This window comes from Volvox carteri, assembly GCF_000143455.1.
Source record: "Volvox carteri f. nagariensis unplaced genomic scaffold VOLCAscaffold_12, whole genome shotgun sequence".
Lineage (NCBI taxonomy): Eukaryota > Viridiplantae > Chlorophyta > Chlorophyceae > Chlamydomonadales > Volvocaceae > Volvox > Volvox carteri.
Window position 1 is genome coordinate 1,450,583 of NW_003307555.1, and position 9,679 is coordinate 1,460,261.

At 58.0% G+C, this 9,679-nt stretch overlaps 1 protein-coding gene across 1 annotated transcript in view; it reads left to right on the forward strand.

Annotated features, from left to right (window-relative positions):
* Positions 1–6,241, forward strand: part of VOLCADRAFT_104152 (uncharacterized protein) — a gene marked incomplete at both ends in the record, with an annotated part of 26,141 nt that extends 19,900 nt beyond the window's left edge. The window contains 7 exons of the mRNA XM_002948935.1: positions 515–653; positions 1,060–1,110; positions 1,972–2,801; positions 3,137–3,424; positions 4,053–4,091; positions 4,760–4,996; positions 5,357–6,241. Of these exons, the coding sequence (XP_002948981.1) occupies positions 515–653; positions 1,060–1,110; positions 1,972–2,801; positions 3,137–3,424; positions 4,053–4,091; positions 4,760–4,996; positions 5,357–6,241 (2,469 nt within the window). The remainder of the gene's footprint in view (positions 1–514; positions 654–1,059; positions 1,111–1,971; positions 2,802–3,136; positions 3,425–4,052; positions 4,092–4,759; positions 4,997–5,356) is intronic.
* Between the last annotated feature and the right edge of the window lie 3,438 nt (positions 6,242–9,679).

Here is a 9,679-nt window from a genome sequence, read left to right on the forward strand (position 1 = left end):
AACCTCTTTACGTGTAAGGCAAGCAGCGGCAAGAAGAATCCGTTGTCGCCCCAAAATAGGGATATTGCCCTGCCGGCTGCTACTGCGAGGTAGCGGCGGCGGCGGCGGCGGCGGTGGCTACTGCCCCCGCGGCTGTGACGGCACACACTGCTATGCCACTCGTATACGTATGTAGCTACTGCGCTTAGTCATGGCGACGGTGCGGGTGTGCGCCGAGTGGAACGGGCAACCGGAGGGGGCGAATAACGGAAAACAGCGATTAATCTCTCTTGTCAGAGGGAAGCACGCCGGGAATGAGCGAATGAGCGAAGTGCAAACTGTTACCTGTCGCTGCCCGCAGCTGTTGCCTTTCGCAAAATCGCAGTTTAGCTACGCTATACAGCATAGGTTTACGAGTGGGCAATTTGGATCCGTACAAGTACCTGGATTTCACATTCCGTGCCGCTGGCGCTGCCGCTCGCCCTGTCGCCATCTGGCCCCCCAAGCTGCCTCTTAAAATATATTTTGCCTACAGGGTTGCTACATGTGGTGGTTGGCCAAGCGCACGTACGATGGTCGTACGGAAGCGCCCAGGGTACGCGGCGGGACAGCTCAAGCACGTGTCGTACGGGGCGGTACAGTGAAGGCCAGGGCACGGCGGCCGGCGGGGCCAGGTACGGACGTCAGGGCGTCGGGGGCATCGATAGCAGCCGCAGCGGCGGCGGCGGCCCCGGTGCCGCCGGCCGGGGGGAAGAGGTTTCATGGGAGTGCCGTACGCATCGTGGATGCTGCTGCTGGCGCGGGTATCACGGCACCCGCTCGGAATTGCACTGGGAAACCTGCTACTACTGCTACTGCTATTGCTGCTGCTGCTGCTGCTACTGCCACTGCTGTTACCACTGCTGCAGCAGCCACTGCTGCGACTGCTTCTGGCCACGGCGGCTCAGCGGCCTGCACTGCCGCTGCGGGGAAGCCGCCGGTATGGGCTAACAGTACGGCCCGCGACGGCCGCGGTGACGGCGGCGGCGGCGGCGGCGGCAGTGCCGTCCGCTGTGTCGAGTGCGGGTCGGCCTCCACCAGTCACGGCTGGCGAGTCCATAAGTTGGACCCCACACTGCGGACGTGCCGGAGGTGAGGGACACCACCATTGATGCATCGATTGGTTGGTTGACCGCCGTTGGAAATCCCTTTCTACTTCCTCTTATTCCGGAATGCGGTGTGTCTGTGTGGGGGGGAGAGTAAGGGGGGGGGATAGCTTCTCCATCGTGTGCGGCCTCACTAGCCGCGTTGTTCCCCCCCGCCCCACCACCACCGGGGAAGCACCGCCCGCCCTCATCCCTCTCATCATCACCCACGTGGGAGCCGACTTGTGTTCGGAGTCGGTAAGTGTAACGTTTTCGGTCTCAGCACCCGCCACCACCATTACCACCACTATCACCACCACCACCACCACCGGCTGCATCACCCGGCGGGATCTGCCCCCGGAGCAACGGCGGTGCCAACTCCCCCCCTTTCCTGGTCGGTTAGCAGCAGGTCCATCGATATGGCCGGGTCCATCACCACCACCGGCATGTGGGAGCCTCATCCACCCGCTTACGGTCCGAAGATTTTAATTCGTTCTGTGTCGGAATCGATCCTAGAATCTCACAGAGGGACACCGTGCCGCGCTTTAGCATGGCTATCTTGTATCCATTGCCAGCGAGTCCATTGCATTTCGATAATCCAGATCATCATTTCCGGCATTATTATCAAGGTTACATACGCAAAGATCAGTACACAACACTTGCTAGGTGTGTCGATCTTACCACCGCAGTTGCTACGATCGCTTCGTCCGCTGCAAGACGTACGACCGCCGGAAGTCGCCGAGCCGTCGCGCGGCGGCGGCGGCTGCGGCGGCGGCAGGGGCGCCGCCGAAAGGGAAGTGCTCAGCAGCTCCGGCGTCGCAACCCGCGTCTTCCCCCCAAGCCTCGGGATGCCGTACGGCATCATCAGGCGGCCTTGCGGGCGGCGTCATCAGCGCCGCCGCCACCGCCATTCACTCGCGAGTGGCAAAGCGGCCACCGCCACCGCCGCCGCCAGCACTAGCAGCAGCAGCAGGGGCTACTGCCGCAGGTCCTAGCGGGAGCGGTGAAGGCGTTGGAGCCGCAGCCGGAGCCGCACCTGGCGGCAGGGTTGGTGACGGCGGCGGCGGCAGCGGCGGCGGCGGCGGCGGCGGTCCACATCCCAGCGTCACCACCGCGCCCGGGGGCCCCCGTCAGCGCCAAAAGGGACTGGACCGAACCGGCCGCAGCGACGTCAACGCTGACGTGAACGCCTCCAGGCGGCCTCAAAACGTGCGGTCAGCGGCCGCAGTACGAGCTGCAGAACCACTCGTCACAGTAAATGTACGACAGGTCGCGGCAGCAGGAGAAAAAGCAAGCGCAGCCGCGGCAGCGGCGGTGCCGCCAGCTGCGGCGGTCATGACTCCCAAGCTGTCCGCGGCGACCCCGCCGGACCGATTCGTCACAGCCACTGCTGGGGAGGCCGGAGCCGTACCACCGCCATATACGTCGCTGCCGTTTTGCCGCCAGCCGTCAGCCGCCGCCCCTGCGCCGCCGTCGCGGCCTCCTCGCCCGCCGCGGTCGCAGCGGCCGCCGCGGCGTCGGCTTGCAAATCCCTACCCCCCGTCTCCAGGCGACGAAGCTGCCGACGCAGGGTTGCTGGCGGCGACGGCGGCCTGTACGGCAGGCGGTGGCGTGGCGGCGGCGCTGCGTGCGGACGACCCGTGGGACCTGGGGTCCTCCGTCACCGAGCTTGGCAATCAAGTTGCCCGAGTGGCGCAGGTAGGGAGCGAACATAAGGCCCAGGAAGACCGGAGCACAAGGTGGTGCTGGGGGAGAAATCACGTGTACGCGGCATCTGCGCGCGTAAACTGTTATTTTGTGCCGCCCGCGATGCCGTACAACCGCTACCTAGTGTGCGCCATTATCACCTTCCCTGGTAAAACCCACACATATATACATACATACGTACATACATACAGCACGCTGTAGCATCTGGACAGTAACCGTGAAGAAAACAGGAACGGCCGAAAAACGTCACCTCCAGTCACCCGGAGCCATCCTCAACGTCGGGCCTCCGCACACACATACATGACAACGAACGATTGGGGACGCAGGCGCTGGAGCAGCTCGAGGACAGACACGGCGTGGCGCTGCTCGGAACAATCGGTGCAGCTCCCGCCCGCTCCCCTCCTCGTACCCCCCATCCACCTTGCCGTACAACTGGGGAGGCGGCTCCCAGGGGTTGGCCGCCGACGGTGGCTGGGGGAGCTGGGTGTGAGGCCGCTAGGAGGGTGGAGGCCGCGAATGACGACGGTGGCGACGGCGGCGGCTCCGGCGGCGGTGGGCAATCGTCCCCTCGCGCCGCGTACTGCAGGATCTGCGGCGGCAATCCGTTGTTGCGAGTACGTGTCATGATGTGACGTGACGCGATCTTGGGCCGAATGGAACAAAGTAATTTCCTCCCATTCATGATTTTCGTGGTATTGCGCACATACATACATACATACACCTACGTAGATAGCTTTCCTAGTAATTATTGGTTGAGTTCGGCGCTCTATATCCAGGAAAAGATGCATCGGAGCTCCCATCTCCCATGCTCCTATGCTTGTGTACATATCTAGATTTGTTACACAATGTAAATGTATGCAGTGTGTACGTATGTATGTACGTCTCAAGGCAGACCTCCGTGCAGTGAATAGCATATACAGCCCATACATCCGTACATCCCGTACGCCCCGTACATCCCGCACAAGGTATAATAATATCTATGTTCTAGATTATCATCATGCTCTCTTCTCAGAGCATTTGGACAGAGGGATGATGAGGTAATTGCCGTACCCCAGCCACTGGGCACTGGCTGGCTCACTACCGCATAGCTCATCCACGTTCGTCGTACAATCCCCCAACCTCACATATACGCACAGACACACACACACACACACACGCGCGCGCACACACACACACACACACACACACGCGCGCACACATTCTCCCTCTCTCGTTCCCCCTTCCCACGGTTCACGGCGTCAGGCCAGACTGCTTGGAGACGCATTGCTGCGGTGGCTGCAGGTACGAGTGTGGCCTGAAGTATGAGTATGTGTTCGGGTGTACGTATAAATGTATGTACGTGTGCACGCGTACGCTATCGTACTCGTGTACGTGGGTGTGACGGCATGTGCGAACACACGTGTCTGTGTATGTGTACGTGGCAACGCCGCTGTGCCAAGGAAGCCGTTGAACCGTTGGACTGGGGGTTCCCTCCACAACGGTCAACCAACTAACCAACCAACCGGGATGGTCAGCGCCACACCGCCTGCTTAGTAGTGCTTCCCTTTCCCTCCCAACACGTGCACCGGGCCAACGCCGCCACAGCTCGGTGAACATTCTTAGTGCTCCGGGCAATCACCCACCTGTAGGTTGTGCCGTTGTTTTGAAATCCTATTACACATGCTTTTGTGATTTGGATGTCGCGGCAGTTTGATTCCTTGAGCTCTCGCGCAGTGGATCCTTTCCCACATTTTGCATCATCACCATGACCCATTATCATTTATCACAACACCCATTACCACCATCATCATTATCATCATCATCAGCATGAGCAGCAGCAGCAGCATCCTTACTATCGTCATCATCCTCACCCGGCCTTACCTGTCTCTCCCGCCCTGGGTAATTCTTGGCAATGGGTCCAATGGACCTCTTGTGAGACCCCGCTTCCCCGCCTAACAACACTCCCCCAGACATGCACCTGGAACCAGCAGCGCCATGTCCCAGCCGTGAACCAGCTACCAGCGCCGCCACCACAACAGCACATCCGGACGCCGACAGACCTACGCCCGGATGTAAATCCGGATCCAGATCGGATCCATTTTCACCAGGGGTTAAATCCGGATCCGGATCCCAGGAGAGGTCTGGATCCGGGTATGGAACCCGACTCTCCAAGGGTTTTGACAGCGGTATCCCCGACGCATCACCAGGTTAGTGCCGTACTTGTATCCGTACATTGGGTCACTACAATGTCTGAAATGCGGAATGTGTATTGCTGGAGACATTTTGCTGAAACCTGTTGTTGGGACCGCTGCGAAAGGTTAGTGTTGTGACGGGGCTCCCACTCCGGCACTATCTGTCCGACCCCGTCACGGCCAACATTGCAATTTCATCACCGTTTCAGATGTGATGTGATCTAATATGGTGCGCATTAATGGGAAGGTATGTGTTAGGCCATATAGTCGTGTGTGCTTGTGGTAGTGAGATACCGGAGCACTTGCTTAATTACTTGGTTGTTTCCTACCTTCTCATCCTTCCGATGTACGACACTCATGCTGCATGAGTTGCAGGAGGTTGGCGGCTTGGGGAACGGCGGTGGCGGTGACGGCGGCAGGGGAAGCGGCTTTGGTGCCGGAAGCGGCAACCAGTTCCAGGGTGCCGCAGGGTCGGCGGCGGAGGCAGACAACCCATGGGCCACACCGTCATCTGCCGACGCCACTGCACTTCACGCAGCCGCGGTCTGCCTGGCGGCGGACCTAGCCAGCAGCGTGCTGGGCCTTGTACCGCCGCCGCCAACACTGCTGCCGCCGCCGCTGCCGCCATTCCATGCAGCCGGTGATGCACCTGCCGCCGCCGGCCCCGGCACAGAGCCGATGACAAGCGGCTCCGCTGGCCGCAACGCCGCCGACGGCGTCCATGCGGCAATTACCGCTGTTGTACGACAGCTAGAGGACCTTGTGGCGTCGTCGTTACGGCTAGGCATGCTTGTAGCCGCCGCGCCCGGAGGGATGGCGCTGCGGCTCGTGGCACCGGGGACCCCGATAATTGCACCGTACGGTGCCGTACAAGAGGGGCAGCTGGCGCCGCCGCAGGTGGCGGCGCCCGTGGTGCCGGCGGCCCCGACGGCGCCGCAGCTCGTTCTCGCCGTTGAGTGGCTGTCATTGGAGTTGGAGGACGATGACAGACTCTGCAGCCGCGGTAGCGACGGCGGCACGATGGGCACTAGTGGCGGCGGCAGCAGTGGCGGCAGCAGAAGTAACATCAGGAGCGGCGTGGTTCTCTGGGTCGTGTCGCCGGGGCTTGTGTGCCGGCAGGGGCGGGGTGGGGAGGCTTCACTGTACGCCGACAGCACTGGCGACGGAAGCGGCAACAGCACTCTGCCCGTCGCCAGCACGGCGGACGGTGTCCGAGAACGGGTGCTGATACCAGTACATGTAGTGGGTTGGAGTGCTTGATGACGTACACGTGCGTTGCATGAAGTCGTACAGGCAGGACCACGGTGATCTTGATCCTACCTGCAGCTCATACGCTTCCGCATCTCGATTCAACCTTCAGCCCATACGCTTCCGCACCCTACTTCGTGAGCAGCACTCTCCCTTGACAGCCTTTCACACACTTCAACACATATCGAGACCAGCAAGTGGTTGCCGTGCTTCACTAACCCAGCGTCCGGTCCTCATACCAATGTTGGGCAGGGAGCTTTCCCCGATCCTTGGGCACCTTCAGGAAAAAAATCTGTACATGTGTATGCCTTTTGCACCCTGAGGGTCGTGCGCATTACAAGCTCCTTGCGGCAGGGAATACACCCCATGATTCATGGGACACTGTAACTGTAACTGTAATACGTATGCAAAAGTCTCAAGCACCCACAAAACAAGTAGGGCCCCAGCCCATCTCAGTAATGATGCTGAGGCCGCCTACCCACCCACGTCTTGGCCACAACTGCTTCCACTAGTTCCTCCGTCAGCACTCAGTGCTGCATGCCTGGCTTTGTCCAGTTTTAGCAATGAAGAACGGCCCAACTGTAACCCACGTGTGCGATCATGGCATCCTTGGCCCCTCCTCCAGAGGCAAACAGGAGGTGTGAAGATCAAAACCATGCGCCTTACGCATCTATCAAAACCATGCGCCTTACACATCTATCAAACCATGCACCTTACACATCTATCAAAACCATGCACCACAGCGCGCCCGCCACGTGCGACTGCCATAATGACTGTGGCTTAATTAGCGCCATCAGCTGTGCGAGCCAGCATCCCTACCAACTCATAGGGGGTCTAACAGCGTCTAACTTCTTAGGCGGGGCTGTCAGACGGGCTCATTATCAGCTGCTGACGATAGTTGTTAACGTGGCATAACAGCCAGTTAGACACTGGGTTAGAGGCTGTCTTGTCCTGTTTGGCCCTGTGACTGACATATACCTGGAGCCCACACTGTTAACAGTTGTCTGATTCTAGGGACTGTTAGCAGCTGTAAGGACCTGTAACGGGCGGACAACTTTTAGGAGTTGGTTTGTGCCTTCTGACCACAGACCTTTGACATGAGCAGCTATCTTTTTTCCTTCCTAGTTTGTGTAGGTGATTAGCCATCACACAATCCATACAAAGGGATGAGCCACGTTCTTTCCAATATAGACCAGTAAAGACAATTACAACTACGCGCCTAGTCAAGCCGCTCTGGGGGAGTGAAAGTAAGTTGTGCACTTCGCGGTAAGCACGGTTTGCAGGCAACAATGCAATCGTTCGTATTGCTTGTTCTAACCGTGTTTCTTTTGGGCGCCGATGGCCGCTCCATGACTGAGGAGGGGGCAATGGATGAGCTTAAGGGCTCGGTTCGGACCGGCCTGCTCTACGCACCATTGCTTGACCCCAGGCCGAAGTCTATGGGTAACATAGCGCAACCAAGATCGGTTAGCCTTGTGAAAACAACCGCACCACAAGAACTCCGTGACAGATCCACCCGAACCAATATGCTGGGCGAACAAGACACCGGCATACTGATATGCCAGAACAATCAAGCGCGTAGGATATGCTCTAATATGAATCCTCTGAAACAATGGCAATGGCTCGGTAGCTCGAGTTCGCACATCAGCGGAATCTTTCTGTCCAAAATGGTCGGCAATCCACGAGCTGGCAGCTATACAACGACTGGAAAGCACTACTTGCCCCCAGGCGACTCGGGCATACTTACAGCAAGGGGCCCTGAGCCCTCGCCTACACCCAGGGCTCCGCATTCCGATCTTTGCAAGGCCAACCGCCCCTGGAACGCTCCCCCAGCCCATTATAACACACGTATCAAGGATGCCTGGGTACTAAAATACTTTATAGAAAAGACGGCAGTGCCCTTAGACTGTCACACCGGTGACCCACCATGGCAGCCCCCCAACGCGACAGACCGTAAACGGAATCAATTTCCAGCTCCATATCAGCAGACCTGATACATTCTCGGGAGATAGGGCCACAGGACCTAAGACCCCTGACTGCGAAGAACACAAAGTCGCCCCCACCATCCTGTCGACTAGCAACCGAACACGGTACAAAATTCTGTAGTATATCAAATGCTCAGATTATAACGCACCAAAACGAGACTCACCGCAAAAACCATACCAACAGAACTCGTACCGACAACGCACGAGCGACGCAAAGGAGGCGCCATCCGAAGTGCAAGGCGGGCCAATATACTTGTACAAGTCAACACCGATATACAGCTAACAAGGACATGGCGGTAGTTCCTGGCCACTTTCAAGGCCGGCCGATAATGGGCAGCCATCCCAAGGACGGCCTGGGCTGCGGCCCCACAGATAAAACAGCAAGAGATGCGTGCAATGTGGGAACTAGGTGTGTCCCCCATGATCCTAAGGGTGAGGACGTGACTTCAGTAGTGCACCTGTACGATGATTGGGAATGTGGCCGGATGGTGTGTCGAAAGACAAGACATGCCGGGGTGAATGACGCCCCTGACAGCCGGACAGACACTCAGGGGATATCCTCGATCAAGGAGATGCGCTGTAGTATAGCTTGGCAATCTGATGTGTGTGACTCGATCAAGGGCTGGATAGGGGGGGAGCACAAGCCGGTATCCTGTGAGGGTCCCCTGCAACCTGCAGGGACGCAGTATGGCTGCAACTCTGAACCTGTTGTAACCCACAACCAAACACTGCCACACCATAGCACTCGTGAAACTGATGGCCGTAGGACCTTGAGAGACAACTGGAAGGCAGGGTGTACAGACAATGTGTACCCAAGCACAGGTTCGGAGAAAGAGGTCTGGGGCAACAGAGCAGGCGAGACCTCGTATCAACAGGGCCACTCGACGATAACCAATACACTAAAACCGCTACTGTGCAGACTCGGCTCGTCCGCTGAGCAGGCCCAGAAGACCTGCCTGCACCTCCACCGGCAAACAATCGAAGCAGCGGGCACGATTATCCGGGTGCGGCGAGTACTGGAGGATACAGTCAAGTAACCGGTACAACCCGAACGGTTTCCCACGGTGGTGCGGGCATACAGGAGCGGCTACGCCGCCCCTCAGTTCCCCACCCCCTTAACACACGCCAGGCCTCGGCCGGCGTACTATTATTATTTTTATTATTAAGGACCTGTAACAGAGCGCTTTCTGCCACAACAGGATATTGTTGACAGGATGTTACATTCTGGTTGGGTCACCCAGATGCTGAGAAAGAATTTTTTACGGCTGTTAGGGTTCTGGGAAACTAATTGTTAGCATTTGTTCAATTCACTTAAGCTGTTAAGCGGTGCCAAGGGCTGTAGTTGCTAACAGGCCTTGAAAGCTGTTACGAGCAGGGACATGCTAAAAGGAAGTTCCATCATGTTACTGGCTGTTGCCATTAGATAATTTGCTGAACTTTTGTTGAAGGATTTTAATTGCTGTAT